This window comes from Macaca fascicularis, chromosome 20 (genome assembly GCF_037993035.2).
Source record: "Macaca fascicularis isolate 582-1 chromosome 20, T2T-MFA8v1.1".
Taxonomy (NCBI): domain Eukaryota; kingdom Metazoa; phylum Chordata; class Mammalia; order Primates; family Cercopithecidae; genus Macaca; species Macaca fascicularis.
The window spans coordinates 26,147,873-26,174,456 of NC_088394.1; the positions used below are offsets into that span (position 1 = coordinate 26,147,873).

General features: G+C 48.8%; 1 protein-coding gene and 1 long non-coding RNA gene across 2 annotated transcripts; both read left to right on the forward strand.

Moving 5' to 3' along the window:
- The first annotated feature begins 290 nt into the window (after nt 1-290).
- On the forward strand, nt 291-2,806 carry C20H16orf82 (chromosome 20 C16orf82 homolog). Its single transcript, XM_005591504.4, has one exon. It carries the CDS (start codon nt 443-445, stop codon nt 1,094-1,096), a length of 654 nt encoding a protein of 217 aa, XP_005591561.2. The 5' UTR covers nt 291-442; the 3' UTR covers nt 1,097-2,806.
- Nucleotides 2,807-15,865: 13,059 nt separating this feature from the next.
- On the forward strand, nt 15,866-20,740 carry LOC141409273 (uncharacterized). The gene is made up of 2 exons (XR_012428927.1): nt 15,866-16,007; nt 17,682-20,740. It is a non-coding gene; the product is annotated as an uncharacterized lncRNA (long non-coding RNA).
- The last annotated feature ends 5,844 nt before the right edge of the window (nt 20,741-26,584 follow it).

Here is a 26,584-nt window from a genome sequence, read left to right on the forward strand (position 1 = left end):
TTCAAGACCAGCCTGGGCAACGTGGTGAAACCCCATCTCTACTAAAAATACAAAAATTAGCCAGGCATGGTGGCAGGCGCCTGTAATCCCAGCTATCTGGGAGGCTGAGGCAGGAGAATCGCTTGAGCTTGGGAGGCGGAGCTTTCAGTGAGCCGAGATCACACTACTGCACTCCAGCCTGGGTGACAGAGTGAGATTCCATCTCAAAAAACAAACAAAAAAACAAAAACGAACAAACAAATAAAAACACTCAGCAAGCAGGCAGAGACTTGGGAAAGAAGCAACTTGGCTCATAGGGGCTCAGCTGGGACACACGCCTGAGGCCCCTGACCTGATGTCTGGCTACAGACTCCTCAGAAAGACTCCCAGGAGGGTGACACCCCACCCCCTCCAGCCATGAGCCCCTTTCTGCCCCACTCCTACCCTCCAGGCCAGGCCACTGATGGCACTGGTGCCAGGACAGCATTGTTCTCCCTCCCACACCCGCCTTCACCTCACAAGCCCCATCACCATGGGAACTGAGCCAGCCACTCAGAACACACAGTTTTCAAAGGGCAGCCTTATATACGGAGGCACCTCTCCCCAGAGAGGTCACAGCCAACATTCAGAGGCCTCCCAGGGCCCCCTCTCCCTGGATAAACCACTTCAGCTGCCCCCCATTTTTCTCAAAGGAGAAAAAGGGGAATCGTCTGTCCGGCATGAGGAGGAAGGAGAGCCAAGCCTACAGTCACCCGGCTTAGAGCTCCAGTCCCCTGAGTGGCCACACCATGCAGGAGCGGCTCAGGATCCCCTGAAAGTGGCCAGCAGCAACCTCAGTGACACCCAGAGCAGCGAGAGTCATGTGTCCAGTGTGCAGCATCCCAGGCCGGAGGAGTGCAGCCATACCAGCCTGAGCAGCGGGTACGCGGGGGACAAGGAGGACAGCGGCACCAGCTTAGCGGGCAGCCACCGGAGAGTGCGGCTGAACAGAAGGCTCAACACCCAGGCGGCCAGCAACCAAACCAGCCAGCTGGGCTCCACAGACCCTCTCAGGTCCCTAAAGAGCCAGCTGACTGGCCCCGCCCACAGCACCAAGCAGACTGGAGGGGAAGAGTGAGGCCAGCCTGCCGGGCAGCGGCGGCAGCAGCCCGTCCAGTGCCAGCTTCATCAGCTTTGGCAGCAGTGCCCTCACCTACCAGGTGAGCAGCGGGCTGCTGACTTCCACAGCCAGCCTTCCCTCCACCCAGGCCAGCAGCCGTCAGAGCATTGGGCTGGAAGGCAGCGCCCAAAACGGGCAGAGCAGCCACACCAGTGTGCAGGAGGACAAGACGGGCGGCAACGTGAAAACCAGTGAGCAGGTCACCAACGGGGAGCAGCCTGCCCAGGTGCGCATGCCTTCGTAAGAATCCTCTCCAGCAGCCAGAGTCTCTTGGAAAATGGCACACGGGCCCAGCGAACCCAGGCTGGACCCAGAGTGGTTATTCCCAAAACAAGGAGGAAAGGTGTTTTCAAAAGCACACACTGACTGTGTGGACCATCAATGGGTAGTCCCATCTGTAGCAACAAGCATCAGTGGGCAGGCCACATGTAGCAGGAAGGGTCTATGCTGAGCACCGCCTATCCCGAGAACGCAGTCAGTGAGGAGACTGTCTATACTGAGAACCACTGTTGGTAGGAAGAGCTGTAGTATCAAGATTCACCAATGCTGAGGCCACCTGTGTCAAAACAGTGAGGGGTAATGATATCGAGACTATGAACTTCAGTGACAAGCCATCTATAACAAGATCCATCAATGGCAAAACCATCTGTCATCAGCAGCATCCTGGTGGGACCCCCTGTACCAAAACTCATCAGTGGCGACAGCTGTTCTCAATGGCAAACGCTGACAATATTAAGAACTGTCACGAGTTAGAACCTTCCATGATGAAACCGTCATAAATGATGAACGCCATCTACAACCAACACCAACCACGATGAGCTCAGAAGAAACAAGCTGCAACCATGGTTGGGACTGTCCAAAGCAAGAACCATCTGCAGTGAGCACCATGCGTGGGGAGCCATGACCACAGGAAACTTGGTCCTGGCCAAGCTCTGCACACACTCTGTCCACCATGGTCACTGCCCACAGAAGCACCAGCAAGACAGCCATGGTGCACACGGAGCACCTTCACGACTCTCAGCTCCCCGAAGGAGTCCAGACCAGTGACTGTCACCAGAGAAGGACCATCAGGAGCGGCCAGGGATGCCACCAGCACAGAGGGAGTAGGTCTAGCGAGAACGTTAGAGGGCGGTGTAAAGGGAGCCCCATTCCCGGGCACCTGTAATCCCAGCTACTTGGGAGGCACCATCCCAGAGAGTTCCAAGCTTCCTTTTTTTTTTTTTTTTTTTTTTTTTTTATTTGAGCACTGTCTCTGGACATCTTCAGCCCAGAATCTTCTCAGGAGCAAAGGCTTCCTGATGCCTCATTCATGTCAAGAAAGGAGGCCAGGAGCCATCCTGTGTTCCGATGACTGAGGCAGTGACTACGAGGGCAGGACAATGCCGTGAGAAACACTTCATGGTGACAGAGTCCAACCCAGCTGGGAACGGCTGCAATGGGGAAGCTCTGGAGCATTTTGTGAGCACCGTCTCGGTGGATGGAAAAGCCAAAGTCTGCCCCTCTCCTACTGGGGACACTAAACCCCCTCCCTGGGTTGACCTCACAGACATTGAAGTGAGTCTGCCCACAAAGGAAAAGAGGCCAGAGACCGCCATGAAGACATCCACTAGGTACCAGAAGGAAAGTTGAGGGGCCAAAAAAGACAATAAAAGGTATCTGGAGAGGTCACATGCGTGTGGGTCTGTGTGTGCGTTCCCGGCCGAGCTCACAGGAGGGGTGGGCCACAAACACACTAAACCATGGAGAGAGCTGGGCATGGCTACCAACTCTGCCACTGCTGAGCTGGCCGTCTGGGCAAATACTTACACTTTCAAAGCCTCAGTTTCCTCATCTGGAAAATGGGGATAGTAACCCCTATTTCATACATAGGATGGTTATGTGGATTACATGGAAATGTGTATCAATTACCCAGCAATTGATAGTTACTAAAATAATGTATTTCTTTCTCTTTTCTTTTTTTATTTTTATTTTTTAACTTTTACGTTCTGGGCACATGTACAGGATGTGCAGGTTTGTTACACGGGTGAATGTGTGTCACGGGGGTTTGCTACACAGATTATTTCATAACCCAGGCATTAAATGTAGTACCCATTAGTTATTTTTCCTGATCCTCTCTCTCCTCCCACTTCCCAACCTCTGATAGACCCCAGTGTGTGTTGTTCCCCTCTATGTGTCCATGTATTCTCATCATTTCGCTCCCACTTCTAAGTGAGAACATGCAGTATTTGGTTTTCTGTTCCTGCCTTAGTTTACTAAGGATAATGTCCTCCAGCTCCATCCATGTCCCCGCAGAGGGCATAAGCTCATTCTTTTTTATGGCTGCATAATATTCCATCGTGTATCATTTTTCTTGCTTATGGGTAAAATGGGCACAGTGGTTTCTGTCTTGCTTCACTCAGGCACGGAAAGGCTAGTCACTGCTAATAACGGAGAAAAAGTTACTGACCAAAACCAAAAAGAGCCACTGCATCTGCTGGGAGGTAAGACGTTTTGGCAGAGAGTTTTGGTTTGAGGAAGGGGTTACTGGTTCTGGGTGTGAGGGTACCACATGTCTGGTGTGGCGAGGCTCTGCTTCTCAAGTATAAGCACCCCTTTTGAGAACATTCTCCCCTACTCTCCTCCAGACAAAGTCACTCAGCAGGGCCTGAGCACCCATGACCCAGTCGAGAAAGGCCTCCCACCTCCACCCAAAAGCCTTAGTCATGTAGGGTGGCTACAACAAAATACGAGAAACTGGATGGCTTACAAACAGAAATTCACTGTTCATAGTTCTGGAGGCTGGGAAGTCCAAGATCAAGCTGCCAGTGGATTCGGTGTCTGGTGAGGGCCCAGTTGTGCTCCTAGACAGCCATCTTTGCACCATGCCCTCGCATGGTGGAAGGGGTGATAGAGCTCTCTGGGGCCTTTTTTGTGAGGGCACTAATCCCATTTATGGGGGCTCCACCCCCATGACCAGATCACCTCCCAAAGGCCCCACCTGTTCATACCACCACCTTGAGGGAATAGATTTCAACATAGCAATTTTAAGGGGACACAAAAGTTCAGTCCATAACACCGAGGGAACCCATGTGCTCTGCAGGCGGCTCTGGGGGAAGCTTGGCCACCTCATCTCCCCCACAACATAACCCTTCCCTCCCCTAAGAACCTTCCTTCACTTCCCCATCTCAGAGGAGAAAGGAGAACACACAGAAGTGAAGTTATGGGCACCGCGGTGTTGGACACCTGCACACTGGACCCCCTCAGCCTGGAGGCCACAAGCTCTTCAGACACAGCGTGGCCAAAACTAAGTTGACCACCTTCCCCTGACTACCTCTTTCTTGTCCCTTCTCAGCAGATGGCACCATCATGCTGCATTTGTCCAAGCCAGGACATCACGCTTGAGTCCTCCTCCCCCTGCCTCAGCCCAATGTCCCATCAATTCCTAAACACCTCTCCACCTCCACTGCTGAGCCCCAGCCTGCCTTCACCTCCCCCTAGAACAGTGGTTCTCAACCCCAGCTGTACATCAGGGTCACCGGGGGTGGAGGGGAGCATTTACAAAGTACAAGTGCACAGCCTCCTCCCAGCAACTTGGCCTGTGCATCGGTCTTTAATAAAATTCCCCAAGTGATGAAAGTGTTCAGACCAGGACTGAGAGAGGCCACTGACTTTGATCTCTTCCTCCTGGAATCCACTTTCAATCCCGGGGGTCAAAACCGACACCCGTGCAGGGCCAGGAAGGGAATAGAGAATGAGGGAGGGAGTGGAGGTGGCAAATTGGGAAGCCCATGTCTTCTCAAAGAGAGGCCAAAAATCCAGAATTCTGAGTAAAATCTCCTGGTTCTAAAATACTGGCCACAAATTCAAATTCTTTCAAAAAAAATTATAACACAAATCAAAACATTTCTAAAGGCAGGGTCAGACCCATGTGCCCAACGACTTCTGCTTTTTTTTTTTTTTCTTTTTTTTTTTTTTTGAGACAAAGTCTCACTCTGTTGTTCTGGCTGGAGTGCAGTGGTGTGATCTAGGTTTATTGCAACCTCTGCCTCCCAGGTCCAAGCAATTCTCCTGCCTCAGCCTCCCGAGTAGCTGGTAGCTGGGATTACAGGTGCCCGCCACCACACTCAGCTAATTTTTGTATTTTTAGTAGAGATGGGGTTTCACCATGTTGGCCAGGCTGGTCTCAAACTCCTGACAACAGGTGATCCGCCTGCCTCAGCCTCCCAAAGTGCTGGGATTACAGGCGTGAGCCACTAAGCCCGGCCTGGCTTCTGCTTCTAAACAGAGAACAGAGCCATCTCTCTGAAGCATGTATCTGCTTATACTCCTCAACTGCTTAAAAACTTCCAACATTTTCCCACCATCCAAAGAGGCATTGACACAGCATTCAAGGCCCACCCCAAACAGACCCAAGTAAGCTTTCCTTGCCTCACTTCCTGCCACTTTCTCCCACGCACCATCTCAAACCTGATTTCAAACTTCTGTGCCCTTTACATATGCTGTTTACTCTGCCTGGCATAATTTACACACAGTAAGATTCATCTCTTCGTGTAGAGTTATATGACTTTTTGTTTGTTTCTGAGACAGAGTCTCACTCTTTCGTCCAGGCTGGAGTGCAGTGGCGCGATCTCGCCTCACTGCAACCTCCACCTCCCGGGTCCAAGCAATACTCCTGTCTAAGCCCCTCAAGTAGCTGGGATTACAGGTGCCTGCCACCACACCCGGCTTATTTTTGTATTTTTAGTAGAGACGGGGTCTCACCATGTTGGCCAGGCTGGTCTCGAACTCCAGACTTCAGGTGATCCACCTGCCTCAGCCTCCCAAAGTGCTGGGATTACAGGTGTGAGGCACTGCGCCCGGCCTAGGCCTATAATTCTTGACACACGCACACATACAGTCATGTATCCCCCACCACAGTCAGAATACCAAACAGTTCCATCACTCCGCATAAATTCCCTCATGCCCCTCGGTAATAATCCTTCCTCCCATCTCTGCAACCACGGACCAGTTTTCTGACTCAGAATGTCATATACACGGACTCCTCCAGTATGGATGGAGCCGCTTGAGCCTGGCTTTTTTCACTTAGCGTACACAATGCATCTGTGACTCACACATATTGTTTATGTGCATGGCTGTGTGGTGTTCTATAGTGTATCTGTTCTCCAGCTGGAAGGCATTTGGGTTTTTTCCAGTTTAGGGAGATGATGAAGCTGCTGCAAACATTCATGAATGGGTTTTTGTACGAACATAAATTTTTCATTTCATTTGGAGAAATACCTAGGAGTGGGGATTCTGGGTGGCGTAGTATGTTTAACTTTACAGGAAACTGCCGAATCACTTTCTAAAGTTGGCTGTAACGTTAGTTGCCTACACTATGTATTTGTCAGACTTCTGGTGTTTTTGGGGGTTTTTTTTTCTTTTGTTTTTTTTTTTTTTTTTTTTTTGGAGACAGGGTCCCACTCTGTCACTCAGGCTGGAGTGCAGAGGCACGATCACAGCTCACTGCAACCTCGAACTCCCAGACTCAGGCAATCCTCCTACCTTAGCCTCCCCAAGTAGCTAGGACTATAGGTGCATGCCTTCACGTCTGGCTAATTTTGTATATTATTTATTTTGTCTCCCTATGTTGCCCAGGCTAGTCTCAAACCTCTGGATTCCAGCCATCTTCCTGCCTTGGCCTCCCAAAGTGTTGAGATTACAGGTGTGAGCCACCACACCTGGCCCTGGTTTTGGTTTTAACCATATATGAGGATGATTTGTATCAGTCTCCCATTACTAACTCCATTTTACATATAGAGAAACTGAGGCACAGAGAGGCTCTGTGTAAGTGGCAGGGCTAGGATTTGAACCCAGGCAGCCTGGCCCCAGAGTCCATGATCTTAGCCATTATTGTCTCCACCCTCCCTCTCTGCTTTGGACACTTAAGACCCCCAGCACACCCAGGGAACAGGCCACACCCTGACCCAGAGCTCCCAGTTAACCATTTCCTGTCTCAGGCCGTGTAGTGGTTCTCACTGCCTGGTACATAAGGGTGTATGTGTCCGCCTCCCTGAGGGGTGGTGCCAACCCCCACCCTTCACTGTTTCCTGGATGCCCACTTCTGTGTCAGCAGCATCAGTGATTCCCGAATGAATGAATGAGTGAGCACATGAGTGAAGGATCAATAGCTGCATCAGAGGAAGAGAGTTGGGTCCTCCTGAGCTTGCTCTTCAGCGGCTACAGCCCACTGCCCCAAAACAAAGGTTAAACAATGCTCAGTGTGCACGCCGGCAAGCCCCAGGGCCTCTCTATCCTCCCCTGGCTGTGCACCTAGCAGATACATCTCAGCCTGGCTCTCTCCCACAGCAGCACAGAGGACCCAGGAAGCACTTGAAATGAGGACCATTTTTCAAACCGGTGTGGCGATTTTTTCTTTCCTGTCCACTATCTTGGCATTCGGGGTGGCAGGAGGGCTGGAATGACGGGTTGGCTGTAGGCACCCGCTCCTGAATTATTAACTGGGCTGGGGAGAAAGTTGCTTATGAATGCTGGCCATTCAGAGGACCGCAGCAGCCTTGGACTTCAAACAGGCCTGGAGCAGGCAGGCAGGAAAGAGAGGGATTTGGCCGATAGACCTCCCACACCTAATGAATCAGAGGCCTCTTCCCAAGTGCTCTCGTGGCCTCCATCGCCACCTGGGAAGGAGTTCAGCTTTCATATTCTTCACACTGTAGTGCTTGATTTCTGTTGGATTCGGGTTCTTGACCTCTCCTCTTGTCCCCACTCCAAAACCAGCGGATGAAATAGATTGAGTCTGCCAAATGTGGCTCATTGTGAGCCAGGAGCTTGCTGGCTATGCCAGGTTCTTCTTCAATGTCTCATCATGGGCAGGGAAGCAGGAGGAGGGTGTCTGTGGTTGAGTCTCCTAGAAGCAGAATCTGAAGTGGGGATTCTTGGGAGAGTTATTGGGGGAGGGTTCCCAGGAGAAGCGGAGAGAGGTAAGTAAGATAGGACAGAACAGGGGTTAAGCAATGGTGTGGTCTTGGCTGGACCCTGGCCTCAGCCTGATTCCACAGGAGCCCTGGGATGTGAACTGCACCACGGAGCTGATTCTACCTTTAGTGAAAGGAGACCAGCCATTTTTGCCCTCATGCCCTGGGTGGAGGAACCATAACCTCCCAGGTAAAATGGCTTCCATCCAGCCAAGAGCAATTCTCCAGAGAAGGGACAGCTGTGAGCCACCAGCAGCAACCCTGGCCAGGCAGTCCAAGGTAGTATGATGGCTCCACAAGATGATCAGGAACCCAGCTCCTTCCAACTCTCCATTCCACCATCCTGAGGATTAAGTCCTCTTCCACGTGGTATAAAACGGCTGCCTAAGCTCCATCCAACACATCTGCTTTCAAGACAAGCACAAGGAGGAAAAGAAGAAAGTCTTGACTCTCCTTTTTTAGGGAGACATCCTAAAAGTCCCGCACAACACAGCTATACCTAGTTATAAGGGAGGTGAGAAAAATTGGTCTTTATTCTAGGAAACAATGTGTAGGAAGAAAAGTTGCCATTCTGTAACTAATGGAAGAAATGGATGCTAAGGGAGGCAATTACAGTATCTGCTATAAACATTGCTCCAATTCATCCTCCCACAGGATCTAAAGGGATGTTCTCACCCTCTAATAAAATCACCCTTTTACATAAAACCTTCGGGGTAGCCGGCAAAAATGGCCCCAATACTTACCAACCCCTCCCATGAAGAGTAGTCTATTTCCTCATCCCTTGAATCTCAGCTGATCTTGTGATTTGCTTTGACTAATAGAAAGTGGCAGAAGTGATGCTCTATAGTTCTGAGCTTATGCTTTAAGAGACCTTGCAGCTCCTGCTTCCACAGTCTTCAAACTCTGCAACCATTTTGAGAACAAGCCTGGGCCAGCCAGTTAAATGATGAAAAACCACGTGGAGGGAGACCCCAGGCCCACCCCCAAATTACCAACCTATTCTTGTCAAGGTCGTCATAAACCAGGCAACCCAAATGACCCACCAGTTGACCATGGACAAATGGACAAAAACCAGCTAAGGTCAGCTGGGCATGACCCAGACCAGAAGAACCAGCAACTGAGCCCATCCCCAACTGCTGAACTACAGGCTCCTGAGCTAAATAAGAGGGGGGTGCTTTAAGCCACTGTGTTTTGGGATTTTTATTACAAAGCTGACTGATAATGCTCTGATGACCTTCCCTTGCTCTTAGGGTAAAAGAACAAAATTCTCACCATGACCACCAAGGGTCCAGCCTTCGGTGACTGCTATGACTTTTGTTTTTGTTTCTGTTTTTTGTTTTTTTGTTTTCTTTGAGACGAAGTTTTTGTTCTTGTTTCCCAGGCTGGAGCACAATGGTGCGATCTTGTCTCACTGCAACCTCCGCCTCCCGGGTTCAAGCAATTCTCCTGCCTCAGCCTTCTGAGTAGCTGGGATCACAGGTGTGTGCCACCATGCCCGGCTAATTTTTGTATATTTAGTAGAAATGGGGTTTCACCATGTGGACCAGGCTGGTCTTGAACTTCTGACCTCAGGTGATCCACCAGCCTCGGCCTCCCAATGTGCTGGGATTACAGGCGTGAGCCACCGCGCCTGGCCAACTGCTATGATTTGGATATAGTTTGTTTGTTCCCACCCAAGCTCATGTTGAAATTTGATCCCCTGTGTGGCAGTGTTAAGACGTGGGTTCAGATGGGACGTGTTTGGGTCATGGGGGCAGATTCTTCATTAATGGCTTGGTGCTGCTCTCTAGTAGTAAGTGACTTCTTGCTCTGGCAAGACTGGATTAATTCCTGTGGGACTGGATTAGTTCCCTCAAGAGTAGGTTATTATAAAGCCAGGATGCCACTTGGGCTTTGTCTCTTCACACATGTCTACTTCCCCTTTGACCTCCTGTACCATATTGTGAGACAGCACAAAAGCCCTCACCAGAAGCTAGGGTCATGCCCTTGAACTCCCTAGCCTGCAGAATCATGAGCTAAATTAATCACTTTTCTTTATCAGTCTCAGGTTTTCTGTTATTGCATCACATAATAACCTAAGACAATGACCATTCTGGCCTCATCACAAACTACATTCCTCCCACTCTCTGTGGTTTCATCATCTCCTCAGACCCACTCACCCCAGAGCATTTGCACCAGCAGTTCCCCTAGCTAGAATATGCTCTGCCCTCTTCACCAGGTTACTTCCTACTCTTCCTCACCTCAACTCTCATGTCTCTCAGACTCAGACCTCAACTCCCATGTCCCTTCCCTGGGGAAAGTTTCCCTATCCCCCAAATAGATCCAATCCCCCTGAATAAATTCTCAGAGTATCACACCCCTCTCTCCCATAGCACTTAATTATAGTTATAACTTTACACTTATTGGTGTGATTCTTTGATTAAAACCTGCCTCTCTAATGAGGCTTTAACTCTACAAGGGCAGGGACTGTGCCTCTTTCGCTCACTGCTGTATCCCTAAAACACAGAATTATGGCTTTTCACAGTAGGGGCATCATTGTATCATTGTATCCCAAGCATCTGAAACCATGTCTTGCATACAGTAGATGCTCAATAAACACCTTTGAATGAGTGAGTTGAATCTGAGCATTGCAAAGGCTATTCAATAGAGACTAGTCAAACCTTGATTGTAATGTTAGTTCTTAAAACACAAAAGATGACCAAATGAGAGCCAATGGAAGTTGGAATTATCACACACATACATACACACTCTAAGTTTAGCAACTTGATGACTTCCGAAGGTCATAAAATGACTGTTGACAGACTTAGCACTTGGGCTCACTAGAAGTCCCTAGGGCCACCTGCTCTTAATGGATTTTCAGTTGTGGTTTGTGGAAACCTACCCAGAATCTCTCTCTCTCTTTCTTTCTTTCTTTCTCTTTCTTTCTTTCTTTCTTTCTCCTTTCCTTCCTTCCTCTTCTTTCTTTCCTTCCTTCCTTTTTCTTTTTTCCTTTTTGAGACGGAGCCTTGCTCTGCACCCAGGAGTGCAGTGGCGCAATCTCAGCTCACTGAAACCTCTACCTCCCGGGTTCAAGCGAGTCTCCTGCCTTGACATCCCAAGTATCTGGGACTACAGGTGTGCGCCACCATGCCCAGCTTATTTTTTGCATTTTTAGTAGAGACGGGGTTACACTGTGTTAGCCAGGATGGTCTCGATCTCCTGACCTTGTGATCTGCTTGCCTCGGGCTCCCAAAGTGCTGGAATTACAGGCACGAGCCACCATGCCTGGCTCCTTCTTTCTTTCTTCTTTCTTTCTGTCTTTCTTTCTTTCTTTCCTTTCTTTCTTTCTTTCTTTCTTTCTTTCCTTCCTTCCTTCCTTCTTTCTTATCAGGGTCTCACTCTGTCACCCAGGCTGGAGTACAGTAGCACAATCACAGCTCACTGCAACCTCTACCTCCCAGGCTGAAGTGATCCTCCCACCCCAGCCTCCCAAGTAGCTGGGACTACAGGTGTGCACTACCACTCTCAGCTAATTTTTGTACTTTTTGTAGAGACCGAGTTTCATCATGTTGCCCAGGCTGGTCTCGGACTACTGGACTCAAGCAATCCATCCACCTCAATTGCAATCCATCCACCTATAATCCCAAAGTGCTGGGATTATAGGCATGAGCCACCATGCCCAGCCTTCTTTCTTTTCTTTAATAGAGACAGGGTCTCACTCTGTCACCCAGGCTGGAGTGTAGTGGTGCAATTACAGCTCAGTGCAGCCTCAAACTCTGGTGCTCAAGCGATCCTCCCACCTCAGCCTCTAGAGTGGTTGGGACTTCAGGAATGCACCACCATTCACAGCTAATTTGTTTTTATTTTTTGTAGAGACAGGGTGTCCCTATGCTTCCCAGGCTGGTCTTGAACTTCTGGCTTCAAGCAATCCTCCTGCCCAAGTAGCTGGGATTACAGGCATGAGTCACTGTGCCCAAGTTTAGAATCTCTTTCTTTCTGGTGAAAATCTTTCACATACATATCATGTTAACGACATTAACCACATGAGCAAAGTATAGTCTCATTCTAATCCTGGAATTCACAGTGGTCAAATAGAATAGACTTTGGGTTCAGAATCCCTGGGCACAATCTTGAATCTGCTACACACTTGCTGTATGCCTTGGAATGTGTGTCTTAATCAACCTTTCTAAGCCTCAGTGTCATCATCTGTAAAATGGGGATGATACTAGTATCTCCTAGGGTTGTGAGGAGTAAACAAGATCTTTTGTGTAAAATGCTTGGCTCGGTGCACATAGTAGGCCTGCAACCAATGGCGGCCATTGTTACAATGGATCCCAGACTGGCATGAATCTCCACAAGGGCAGCTCATAGCTCAGGCTGTTAACTTTTTTTTCTGTCCCTTCCCCAACCCCCAGCCTCTAGCTTAGGGCCTGGCACAAAGTGAAGGTCAATGAATGTTTGTTGAGTGAAGAAATGAGAACTTGAAAAAAAAGGAAGGAATTCAGCTTCTTCACTCATTCAACATTCACTGGGTGTATAACCCTGTGCCCTGTGTGCCAGATGGCAAGAACCAAATAAGAATTAGACAGTATTTCTGCCCTCAAGTTGCTTAAAGCCTGGTCCAGAAGTCCAAATGCATCAGCTCATAAGACATTTCACTTAGGATCCAAACTGCCAGCTGACTGAGATCTGAAGACTCCCTTCCCATGTCCCCCCACAACAGCAGCTGGAGCTGAGTTCTCTTTCCCAACTACCTAATTTTTGTGTGTCCTGGAAGCCTTAGAATTGTAATCCCGGTCTGCAGGAAGAGGAAGGTGAGTAACAAGGGCAGTAAATGAGATCCTGCACTCCAGGAAGGATATGAACACCAAGAGGAGGAGCATTTTACCCAGCCTGGGCAGAGAAGGCAGCAAAAAGGAGGGCGGGGAGGAGCAGAGTCAGGCTCTGTTTCCACACTGGACACACATAGTCATGATGGGCAGGTCGGTCCCCTTCCCTGGACTTTAGTTTTCCCCAGAGGCGCATGAAGAGATTTTAGTAGATCAACAGACTTTAAGCATTTTTTAAAGTATTGAGCCATCTCCCTATCACTGCCACAAATGAAAGCAGACACAGACAGAAGCAGAGTTACCTGGGGGCAGGTGAGACCAGGAGCAGAGCCAATCACACCTCCACTCCCCACATGTGTTCCTGTCGTGGAGCCCCAGGCCACCTCACTGAGCTGTAGAGATCTAGGGAAACCCTTTGGAAAAGATGGCTCTGCCACTTGGCATTCTGAAACCACATTCCACCAGTCCCAACTGAGGCTCAAATCCAGACCCTGCAAACCCACAAGCACCCAGGCCCAAGCAGGTAACATGAGTGAGTGATGACCCCGGCCAGATAGACTCAGAAAAGCACCTTCAGTTGTATTCTTTCAATCCAGACATATTTGGTTTACATATTAAACTCTGACTATTCTTTGTTTCCACCAAGAAATATGCGCTCTCCTTTTCATCTTGAAATAGGTGGCTTTCTTGGTCTATCTTTCAATCTTCTGCCTTTTTTTTTTTTTTTTTTTTTTTTTTTTTTTTTTTTTTGAGACGGAGTCTTGCTCTGTAGCCCAGGCTGGAGTGCAGTGGCACAATCTCTGCTCACTGCAAGCTCCGCCTCCTAGGTTCACGCCATTCTCCTGCCTCAGCCTGCCTGCCGAGCAGCTGGGACTACAGGTGCCCGCCACCACACCCGGCCAATTTTTTGTATTTTTAGTAGAGACGGGGTTTCACCATGTTAGCCAGGATGGTCTCGATCTGCTGACCTTGTGATCCGCCCGCCTCGGCCTCCCAAAGTGCTGGGATTACAGGCATGAGCCACCGCGCCCAGCCTCAATTTTCTGCTTTTGGTAGAGATGTTGACATCAAGAAATGGTTCGCTTTCCTCTTTGCTTTGTAGAAGAAAAATGGTGGTGTAAGGATTATGACAGATAGCAGCTGCCAGCAGCCTTAGGACAGGGAGGCAACGGGGAGTAGTGGGGACTGTAGTGAACTGGAACATGCAGGCTTCATCTAAGGGACAGCTACCACCCAGCACAAAAAGTATTACCAGCGTTGTCATGTCTACTATTTCCAGAAAAGCAGAAATCCAGACTTGTTATGAGAAATCTCCTGATTTTTAAGTAGTGATTATTGTAACAATGTCAGCTTGGGTTGCTATAACAATTATGTGATTTAAATAAACAAAAGAAGCTGATTTTCTCTCCATTCTAGAAGTGAGAAGTCCAATATCAAGGTGCCAGCACAACAGGGTTGGTTTCTGGTGAGTCCTCTTTGTTTCGGCTTGCAGACGGCCACCTTCTCACTATGTCCTCATATGGTGATGGGTTGAGGGGGAGAGAGAAAGAGAGAGAGAGAGAGCTTGAGAGTGCAAGTTCTCTGGTGTCTCTTCTTATAAGGGCACTAATCCCATCATGAGGACCCCACCCTCATAACTCATCTAAATCTAATTACCTCCCTAAATCCCCCTCTCCAAATACCATCACATTTCTGATCGGGCCTTCCACATAGGAATTCAGGGGGACACAATTAGGTCCGTAGCAATGATTATTTCCAACTTTTTTCCTAAACAAAACACTGTTTTGTTCCAGCAAAATATATCTATAGGTCCCGATTCACCACAGGGCTTACCAGTTTGAGACCTAGTAAGTCTAGCCTGTGAGGCCAGTTCTCATGTAGACTATCTGTCTTCCTACCCACAAACTGGCAGAATTAAGTTTGAGCTGACAACTAGGAAAAAGAGGTGAGTGGGGGTATTCTTCTTGGAGACCTCCCACAAACTCACTCCTGCTCTCTAGAGAAGATAGATGCAATAGATGACAGAAACAAGAAAGCAGCTTGAGATTGGATGGACTTCAGAAACATGAAAAATGATGTTCTCAGAAAAGATGACATGCAATCAGTTTGAATAGATTGAGAAGAGTTTAAACCAACACCCTGGAGCTTTATACCAGAAAACAAGCACTACCAAGTTCTCCCTCCACACAACAGTTTCAGGATCTGTCTAAAACAAATCCAATGGTGTTGCCAGCACCCTGCTTAATTCTTCAAAGGCTCCCCATTGCCCTTGGGTAAAGTCCAAATGCGAATACTTTAACTTGATTTTAAGGCATTGCAGAAGTTGGCCCGTTATCCAGGTCTTCCCACACGTGCCTCGGGTCCCAATACAGTCCCTTTCCCTTCTCTCTCTTCAGGGGATTTTTATACATTGTTCTCTCTACCTGTAACACTCTTCTTCTTCCCTTCTCTTCCTACTTGTCTCTCTCCATAGGACTCAATGCAAATGTCACTTCTCCCAGGAAGCCCTCCCTGATTACACCCCAGGTTGAATTTAGGACCCTATTCTCTGCACTCTCACTGTACCACCTTCTTATCTCTACCTTTGTCCAAGTCACCCTGGATTGTAATTGTCCATGTCCTTCACCATTTTCTCCATTAGGGGAGACAATATCCACAGTACTCAGCACAGAGCAGACATGCAAGGAATGTGTGCTGAAGTCAGGAAGAAAGGAGGAGGTCTGAAAAACGCAATGGACCACCATTCTACACTCTGGGATACAGTTCTCCCTGGGAACCGAGGCCTCAGTGGCTGCTCAAGGTCCCTTCCATCATTCGGACCTCAAAGAGTCACAGTCAGTGACACTCGGAGGCAGGATTCCAACTCAGAGAGAGACTGAATATCAATGACCACACAGCCACATGCAGGCAAAATGGTGATGAGAATGCAAATCAAAGCTCTGCTGTGTTGCCAGCTCTTCCTACTCCCCAGATCTCCCCTTCCCCACAGAGGAGTCAGCGAGGTGGCGGCGCGGTGGCAGTGGTGGGGAGGACAGACACGGAAGGTATTTTCTCCTCCAGGTCTTCGTGGGCATCGGCCGCGTGAATTATTCATCAGGAAACCAGCTTGAGGTAGTGTCTTAGTCTTAATTTTCAATTCCCCTAATGCTGGCCGATTCTCTGCTGAAAACTTCTCAATTATTAATGTTTCTAAAACAATATTTGTTTTCTCTGCATCTAGCAACAAGCAGAGGCCTCATAGCTAGTGATCCCACCCTGAAATTCCCAGAGAGAGGTTCAACTTGCTGAGGGGGCGTTTCTAAGGGGTCAGGGGTCTGTTCGGCTGCAGCAGCCAGACTGAGAACATCAGGTTCACACAGAGACAGGTACAGGTGTCCCCAGATCAGGAACCCTCAGGGCAGAAGAAACTATAACAATAGCAAAAGCAACTGCCATGTATACGTGCCATGCATGCAGTTTATTTTTACTTATTTCTTTAAAAACTTTGTGGGTAAGAAAAAGAGGTATATTCCCATTTTACAGATGAGAAAAGCGAGACTCAGCAAGGCGAGATCTTAGATCATGGTTCCACAGCTCATAGAGAAACCACCTTTGCAAAAATTGTATTAGTGAGAAAATTACAGCAGTGGCGGAGATCTGATGTTGTCAACCCCCTCATGCCTTTAGCCTTCAAGAGGCCATTTAGTTTATAATTTAAATGATAATAGCCATTCCTCAGAACTCAGCCGTCTTTATAAAGCTAATGAGAGACCACCAGGCCAGGAGGATACAGAAACCTGAATTCTGTTAAGGTGTAGACATAAACAATTGCCAGCCATTATTCCGGAGGTCACAAGATATGCAACTACCCCAATTATTCCTGCAGAAAACGTCACTATCGCAGAACCTATGATTGGCCTTTTGGAATATCTTTTTTTTTTTTTTTTTTTTGAGACAGAGTTTCGCTCTTGTTGCCCAGGCTGGAGTGCAATGGTGCGATCTCAGCTCACCGCAACCTCTGCCTCCTGGGTTCACATGATTCTCCTGCCTCAGCCTCCCGCGTAGCTGGGATTACAAGCATGCACCACCACGCCCGGCTAATTTTGTATTTTTAGTAGAGACGGGGTTTCTCCATGTTGGTCAGGTTGGTCTCGAACTCCCAACCTCAGGTGATCGGCCCGCCTTGGTATGCTGCAATTCCCTAAGATTTCATCTCCATCCCAGCCAATCGGCAGTGGGCACCCATTGCATAGCCACCCCTACTTCTTCCCTCAAACTACCTCTGAAAAACCCCTAAACCAGGAACCTTCCAGGAGGTTAGTTTGAGTGATAACTCCGTCTCCCACGTGGTGTTACTGGCCTCACATTAATTACGCTCTTTAGTTACTGCGATGCTGTGAATTGATTTTGTTTCTGCAGAGGGCGGGAAGAACCCACTGGGCGGTTACAATAGGTGAGAACAAGGCTTGGACTCAGTTCCATTAATATACGAGTCCAGGGCCAGTACATTCTCCACCTTGATTGACCCAGTGGTGTTGCCTGAAATTTTAGTTGCACCATGAGAGAGGTGAAGTAAATACAAGAAATCACTTTCTGGAAACATATTATTCTCAAAGAACATTTGGAGCAAGGCATTGAGGGAAGGGAGATATGAATGAGACAAAATTCTGCAGGTGGGGGCGGTGGACCTCAGAGAAGCCTAGAGCCCCTGGGACTGACTATTCTCCTTTATTATGGGGGAAGGGGTAGAAGACAATCCCCTTAAGCAGTGACAAAACACTTCTTTGTGCCACCTGTAACACTCAGCCCCAGTCATGGACAGACGGCAACCGTGGTGGTCCTAGCGTCTGGCAGAACAAAAGGACCCAGAATTCCGAGTCAGCCCATCCTGGGAAGGCATCCCAGCTCAACCACCTCTGAGCCAGTCGCTTAAGCCCTCTGAGCCTCACTTTGCCATCTCTGTGAAATGGAGCAACGCCAGCCCTGCCTCATCATCTGAGATAATGCCCGTGGCCAGCCTGGTACACTGTGAGAGGCCCACACATACCAGCCTGCCTCGCTCTTTGCTCAGCTGAGCCAGGAGGCTGACATTTTCAGAAAAGTCTTGCCAAAGCACAAGGAGAAGGGCAGAAAGGGAACAAACAGAGAAAATACCATCCTTTCTCAAGGCTCTTTAGTTGCAAGGAATAAAATCCACTCAAAATATCTGGGACAAAAGTAGTAGCTTCCCAAGAGAACAGAGCATCTCAGGGGACATAGGCCCGGGTCAGAACTGTTTCTGGTGGAGTCTCCATGCCTCTCTGGAACTCCAATGCCTTGCTTCCCCACCCCTTCCTGTGTCGGGGCTTCCGGCTCCTCTCTGCAAACTGGCATTTCCTGCTTCTCTATGGGGCCACACACGTGCGTGGCACGGCTCCCTGTAGTTCAAGCCTTTATTCAAGTGCTCAGGGGTCCGAACAGCATCATTCCGAAGTCTGATTGGCCCAGCTTACTGTCAGGTATACATCCTGAGCCAATCAGACGGGCCGGAGGTGGGCTCACTGAGTGGTTGCGGGGGCTATGTCCAGGGTAAGGGCAGTGCTTACGTGCAGTGACTGGCCTCCAAGGTGGTTCCCCACAACCCTGTCTCTTGGTATTTGTGCCCTTATGTGCCCCCCAGCCTTGCATGTGGGCTGGCCCAGGGACTCACTGCTAATGAATAGCACCTTGCAAAAGGGATGGGATGTCACTTCCAAGAGGTTAGAAAAGCCCCGTGGCTTCCCTCTTGCTGGCCTTCTCCTATCTCTCTTGCTTTCTCTCCTGCTCACTTGGCAGAGCCAGCTGCCATGTCAGGCGCTTTGCATTAAGATCCCACGTGGCCAGGAACCAATGTCTCCAGTCAACAGCCACCTCTGGCTTGGGTCACTGGGCAGATGATGTAAGAAAGTCCAGAGGAGGGGTGGGGAGGTCAATGGACTCAGACCTGGTCAGGTGGGGTAAGAACTGCCCAGAGGACCCCCAAGTGGAGAGAGCAGAAACCATGGCACCCCTGCTACCTTAAATTGGGTGCTCTGGGAACAGATTCTGAGCCAGGGGGTTCGGTGAGGTTTATGGGGAATGTTGTCAGGGATGACTCCGCACAGAAATGAGGACGTCAGGGAGGGAGACGTTGGCCTGCAGTGTGACTGCACGCGAGGCTGCTGTCAGTCCTGCGTTAAGTCCCAGAGCTGGACGGCAGTTCAGGGTTACCCTGAATTGAGACTAAGGACCCCAGCTTTTGTATCCCCACATCAGCCCAGGCTGCGTCCCACAGCGGATACAGCTGGGCAGAGCAGTTCCCTTTGGCCAAGGACAGTCTCCAGCTAGCAGTGCAGCTGACGGTCTGCAGCTTGTAGTCCCAGAAGCCCAGGAAGTTGGTCCGGAAGAAGAAATTCAGGTGAAGCCCCTGCCCTATTTCCAATCTGCATCCCATTCTGGCCCCCTGGAGGGCTGGGGGGGGACTGTGAGGGTCAGCCTCCAGCTCGTCCCCTCACCTGCCTCAGCCAGGCACCGAAACGATGGCACGCTCCTTGCTCTCCCACTCTGCCCGCTGTGCCCAAAGAGCGGCTCTTTCTAATGTATTTTTTACAAACAGAGCTGGGTTTTCCTTTGATGCAAACACCAGAAGCAATTAGAGTCACTCGTTACCACATTTCCTGTTCCGTGGCTGATCTCTGGAGCATCAGGCAAGTTGTCATCATCACCACCAGGGGCACAAGAACCCACCACCGGGGACTCACAGGGCCAGGGGCTGCCTCCCAAGGGCTGGACAAGTTCTCTCCCCAGGGGGACTCTCACACCCTGTAGCTGATTCACTAGCAAATCCTACTGGATCTCCCTTCAGAATACATCCAGGATTAGATTTCTCACCACCTCCTTGACCACCTTGGTCCACGCCTGCAGCATCTCTCGCCTGACCACCACAGCTACCTCTTCAATCTCCCTGCTTCTGCTCATCCTTGCCTCACTACAGCACAGCAGCCAGACTGATCCAGCAATCCCATGACTGGGTATCTACCCCAAAGGCAGAAAAGCTCATTCTATGAAAAAGACACATGCGCATGTTTGTTTACTGCCGCACAACTCAAACTTGCAAAGACATAGAACCAACCTAAGTGCCCACTGGCCAATGAGTGGATTTTTAAACTGTGGTACATACACACCATGGAATAATACTAGCCATAACAAGGAATGAAATCATGTCTTTTGCAGCAACTTGGATGGAGCTGGAGACCATTATTCTAAGTAACTTAGGAATGGAAAACCAAATACCGTTATGTTCTCACTTATAAGTGGGAGCTGAGCTAGGATTGCAAAGGCCTATGGAGTGGTATAATGGACACTGGAGACTCAGCAGGTGGAGGGTGGGAGGGGAGCAGGAAATAAAAAACTATATATTGGGTATAATGTACACTACTTGGGTGATGGGTGCACTAAAATCTCAGAATTCGTCACTACATAATTCATCCATGTAACAAAAAAACCACTTGTATCCCAAAAACTATCGAAGTAAAAAGAATATTTAAATTAAAAAACTGGTTGGGTGCAGTGGCTCATGCCTGTAATCCCAACACTTTGGAACGCCACGGCAGGCAGATCACCTGAGGTCAGGAGTTCAAGACCAGCCTGGCCAAGATGGCGAAACCCTGTCTCTACTAAAAATACAAAAATTAGCTGGGTGTGGTGGTGGATGCCTGTAATCTCAGCTACTCAGGAGACTGAGGCAGAAGAATCCCTTGAACCCAGGAGGTAGAGGTTGCAGTGAGCCAAGATCGCACCAATGCACTCCAGCCTGGGGAACAGGAGCAAAACTCCGTCTCAAAAAATAAAAAATAAATTTAAAAACCTAAGTCAGATGATGTGCATCCTCTGCTCAAAATCCTGCTGTAGCCCCCACCTCACTCTGAGAAAACCCCATATAAGCCAATACAGTGGCCTCTCTGTGCTCATGTCTGCTTCCCTCCTGCTCGCTCATTCTGCTCCCTCATTCTGCTCTCTTCACAATTGCCTCCTTCAAACTCAACAGGCACATTCCTGCCCCAGGACCTTTGTGCTTGCTTTTCCTCCATCCTGGAATATTTTTACAGCCCCACCTCCTGCAGACCCCCACTCTGATATCATCTCTTTAGCGAGGCTCTCCCTGACCACCTTATTTTATTTTTGAGATGAAGTCTCGCTCTGTCACCCAGGCTGGAGTGCAGTGGCGTGATCTCAGCTCCCTGCAACCTCCACCTCCCGGGTTCAAGTGATTCTTGTGCCTCAGCCTCCTGAGTAGTTGGGATTACAGGGGTGCGCCACCACACCTGGCTAATTTTTGTATTTTTAGTAGAGATGGAGTTTCACCATGTTGGCCAGGCTAGTCTCGAACTCCTGGCCTCAGGTGATCCGCCCACCTCGGCCTCCCAAAGTGCTGGGATGGCAGGCATGAGTCATCGCACCCAGCCTTGACTGCCCTGTTTAGACTTGCAGACTCTCACCAGCTCTCCCATCTTTCTGCCCTGGTCCATTTTCTCCCTTCATGAGTTGACACCTAAGAAGTCACATATTTTCCTTGTTTATTTTATTCTTTGTTTGTCCTTCCCTTTATCTTCATGGGGGCAGAGATTTTTGCCTTTTTTGTTCAGTGACTAGAACGCTACCTCATGCTTGGTAGGAAAGCTCAATATTTATTGATTGCATGAATTTAAAAAATGAATGACAGGCTGGGCATGATGGTTCACACCTGTAATCCCAGCACTTTGGGAGGCTGAGGTGGGCAGATCACCTGAGGGTCAGGAGTTCAAAACCAGCCTGGCCAACTTGGTGAAACCCCATCTCTACTAAAAATACAAAAATTAGCCAGGCGTGGTGGTGGGCACCTGTAATCCCAGCTACTGGGAGGCTGAGGTGGGAGAACTTCTTGAACCCAGGAGGTGGAGGTTGCAGTGAGCTGGGATAACGCCACTGCACTCCAGACTGGGCATGAGTGAGACTCCATCTCAAACAAATAAAAATAAAAAATAAAATAAATAATGAATGGTTGACCCTAACACTTTTCTCCTCACATCAGCCCTTAGAGATGGGTATTATTATCCCCATTTTACAGATGAGAAAACAGAATCCCGAAGGCTGGATGCCCTGGCCAAGGGCACACAGTTCACAAGCGGCCAAGGCAGAGTTCACGTTAGTTTGGGTTTCCTCGCGCCACCTCCTTCACTCACACCTGCGGCTCCTTCCTCCGGGAAAGCTCTTCTCGTGGCTGGCTCCATCTCCAGCTCAAAGTCAGCTCTTTGGAGAGGCTTCCCTGACCTCCCTGCTTCTCAGTTGCTGTCACTGTGTCCGCTGCATTTCCTTCACAGCCCACCGGACATTCTGAAGTTACCTACTGCCTGCCTGTCGGGGTGTAGGTGAAATGACAGGTTTAGGAAGGGTGCCATTTGGAGGACAGTGAGGTCCTTGAAGATGACCTCAGGCTTCTGACCGTAATGCCCTCTCGAGGGGAACTCACAAATGCATAGAAAATCAACTTGCCAAATGACCAATTTACCAGGTAATTGATTCACTAAATATTTGTTTCTATTCTACTTAGGAAGTTTCAGCAATTTGTGTTGCAAATAGTTTTGGAAGCCTTGGAGGACTTTTTTGTTGTTGTTTTTTGTTTTGTTTTTTTTTTGAAGTTTGGGTCTCATTGTAGCCAGAGGGAGGGGCCATCCCTGTGCCGCCTCCATATGCCTGCCTTCTGCCTTCAAAACAACCGGGAATGTGCCCCTAAAGCTTCCTCTAACATGGCTGCTATGGCCACAGCCCTCAGGCAGGGCATCAGAAGGGAGGCCTCCTGACCAGCATTCGGGCAGCTGGATCCATCACAAACACATGCTCCCAGCCAGAGGCCCAGGCCACTGCCACTCCAGGCTGGGTCATTTCAAAGGTCACATACACCAGGGAAGTTCAAGTGAGGGAAGTGAGGCATTTGCCTCTGATATAAAGTTTAGGGGGCTCCAAAACACACAAAAATCACGAGAAGTGTTTTAATGCAATATGTTTAAATCACAATGCAAAAAATTCATGACGTACAAAATGACAATGTTTTAAATAGACTCATGATCAGTAACAATGCTGTGACAAGCCATATTGGAGCGTGAGGGTAAAGGAAAACTCAATAATCCTGTTCCTGTCTTTATTTAAAATGCATTTCGCTCACCCTGTATTTTTTTTTTTTTTGCATTAACTTGGATTTTTTTAATATTACATTGAAATATTATTTATCAACTTATACACCCAGGAAAACATAGTAGACATGCTTTTTCCTATTCTTCCCATAAACACAACTAAAAAACCCGGCAATTATATACAAAATAATCATGAGATTCTGAAGGGTGGAGAGAAGAAGGTAGGGTGGCTAAGGACACTGGGACCCAAGGTACGTAGTGGTGGTGGGTTTTCTACATTTTCTTTTTGCCTCATATATCCCACACTTGGAACCGAAGAAGCCAGAAATCCAGAAACACCACCAGGCACAGACAAAAAAACACCAACACAAGCTGGTTCTTTCCAGCCAAAGGAATAGGAAAAGGACAACCGGGCAAGGCAGAATCATTTTAACAATAGCCACTCTCCTCCATCCAAACACCAGAGAACAGCACTATGTCCTTCCCCACTCATGTCAGCCAAGGGTGAGTGGGTTGACTACACCATCATCTATACCAGGCTGTAACGAGGCTCCCACCCTCTCCTAGGGTGATAGCAGAGGAGGTCAAATACGGAATTCATTCCCCCCAGGGTGGGAAGGAGCCCCCATCACCTACAGTATCAATAGAAACTACATGGGGGCCAGGTGCGGTGGCTCGCAGCTGTAATCTCTAAGCTCAGCACTTAGAGAGGCCGAGGCAGGTGGATCACTTGAGGCCAGGAGTTCAAGACCAGTCTAGCCAACATGGTGAAACCCCATCTCTACAAAAAAAAAAAAAAAATTAGCTAAGCATGGTGGCACATGCCTGTAATCCCAACTACTTGGGAGGCTGAGGCAAGAGAATCACTTGAATCTGGCGGGGGCAGAGGTTGCACTGAGCCGAGATCATGCCGCTGCACTCCAACCTGAGTAACAGAGTGAGACTCTGTCTCAAAAAAAGAGAAACTACATGGAAAGCCTGGACTTCATCAGACAGTCATGAGGCACCTCCCACTATCTCAGAGTCAGAAATTTCACCACTTCCCTGTGATAAAGAGGCCACCAAGCCCAGGGTGTCATTGGAGATGAAGGGTAGAACAAAGATGAGGCACTCCTCCCCTCCCAGCCAGGGAGGTATCGGTGGAGGCCGAGGGGCTGGGAAGTGGGAGACTGGCACAAAGAGAGGGAGAATCAACATGACCTGGTGTTTCACTGGATATAGGGGTGAGAGTCTCCAGGTAAGGTGTCTTAGTCTGTTTTGTGCTGCTATAACAAAAGTACCTGGGACTGGGCAATTTGTAAAAGACAGAAAGTTATTTTCTCACTGTTCTGGAGGTTGGAAAGTCAAAGACCACAGCACCAGCAGGTTTGGTATCTGGTGAGGGCTGCTCTCTGCTTCCAAGATGGCACCTTGACACTGCATCCTCCAGAGGAGAGGAATGCTGTGTCCTCGAATGGCAGAAAGTGAGAAGTAAAAGACTCCGTCCACCAAGCCCTTTTATAAGGGCACCTAATCCCTTTCAAGAGGGCTCCACCCTCAGGACTCGATCACCTCCAAAAGGCCTACTTATTAATATGGTTACACTGGCGATTTAACATGAGTTTCAACATGAGTTTTGGAGGAGAACAAACCTTCAGACCATACCACGGGGTGTGCTAGAGATGAGACGGCCGAAGGTTATGCAGGCGATGTCTCCAGGGCTGAGCTAGCCAGCTCCGGGGGGCACACTTTGGGCCCTGATGCCTGCTGTAAGAGAGGGTCCAGAGAAGCAATACATGGACCCCAACTGATCTTCCTGCAAGACTGAGCCCCCCTTCCAAATGGCGGAACAGCCGACGGTGTAGGAGGAGAGCTTAAGGGCAGAAGTATTAGGATATTTGAGGTCTCTCCTTGATATTTCGCAGTGCTTTAAAACTGAACATAATTAAAAGCAGCATTCTTTTAGAAAAATAAAACAGGGTCCCCACCTAAAGAAAGCAATTCAGATAGACGCATGTTGACGACAGACTTGGCAGCACCCTCGCAGTGCCTACATGCTGACACATTATAATTTTTTCAATAGTTAGACATATTCTGTTGTTATTCAATCTGACTCCTTTGAAACTGTTGCCAATGGCCCAATTAAACAGTTAGCTAAATATATTAATGGCACATTGCTGTGTATTTGGCTCAAATGAGGTTTACAGGAAATGTATTTCCCAGACCACAAGGGTTCCAAACGTGGAAATTGCTGTGGCTTGGCTCTCCTTGGCCACGGCCATTGGCCCCAGGCCAGCCATCCCTAAGAAAGAACCTCCAACTAAACTGAGATCCGGAGCCTGAGCAAGGAGTTGGGGCATCTCCTCAGTTTTCCCAAGAGAAATGATCGGTGTTAGTGTCTGCTAAGGCTGCCCTAACAAAATACTACAGATTGGGTAGCTTAAACAACAAAAATTTATTTTCTGTTATTTATTTATTTTATTTATTTATTTATTTATTTATTTTGAGACAGGGCCTCACTCTGTTGCCCAGGCTGGAGAGCAGTGGTGTGATCTCGGCTCACTGCCACCTCCTCCTCCCAGGTTCAAGCGACTGTTCTGCCTCAGCTTCCTGAGTAGCTGAGATTACAGGCATCTGCCACCAAGCCCGGCTAATTTTTGTATTTTTACTAGAGACGGGATTTCACCATGTTGCCCAGGCTGGCCTTGAACTCCTGACTTCAAGTGATCCACCTGCCTCGGCCTCCCAAAGTGCTGGGATTATGGCATGAACCACCGTGCCCAGCCAACAGAAATTTATTTTCTTACAGTTGTGGAAATTGGAAGTCCAAGCCCAAGGTGCCAGAACATTAGGTTTCTGGTGAGGGCTCTCTCCCTGGCTTGCAGATGGCCACCTTCTTGCCATGTCCTCGCATGGCCTTTCTTCTGTGCGTGTGAAGAAAGAGAGAGCGCTCTTCGGTGTCTCCTCTTCTTACGAGAACACCAGTCCTATCAGATTAAGAACCCACCCTTAGGCCGGGCGCGGTGGCTCACGCCTGTAATCCCAGCACTTTGGGAGGCCGAGGCGAGTGGATCACGAGGTCAGGAGATCGAGACTATCCTGGCTAACACGGTGAAACCCCGTCTCTACTAAAAATACAAAAAACTAGCCGGGCGTGGTGGCGGGCGCCTGTAGTCTCAGCTACTTGGGAGGCTGAGGCGGGAGAATGGCGTGAACCCGGGAGGCGGAGCTGGCAGTGAGCCGAGATCACGCCACTGCACTCCAGCCTGGGAGACACAGCGAGACTCCGTCTCAAAAAAAAAAAAAAAAAAAAAAAAAAGAACCCACCCTTACGAACTCATTTAACTTTAATTATCTCATTAAACACCCTATCTCCAAAGACAGTCACATGGGGAGTTAGGACTTCAACATATGAACTGGGGGTGGAGGAAGACAATTCAGTTCATAACAGGATGGTTGAAGACAAATGATTTAGAGAAGTCACTGATTAGAACAATCAAATGACCAAATGGTACCTTGGTCACCTCTGCTGAGAAAGATGCATCCCTGCAGAACTGGAGAGTA

What these genes read in the sequence shown, in the direction of transcription:
- C20H16orf82 (XM_005591504.4), top strand. Translation starts at nt 443, where the DNA reads ATGGCACTGGTGCCAGGACAGCATTGTTCTCCCTCCCACACCCGCCTT.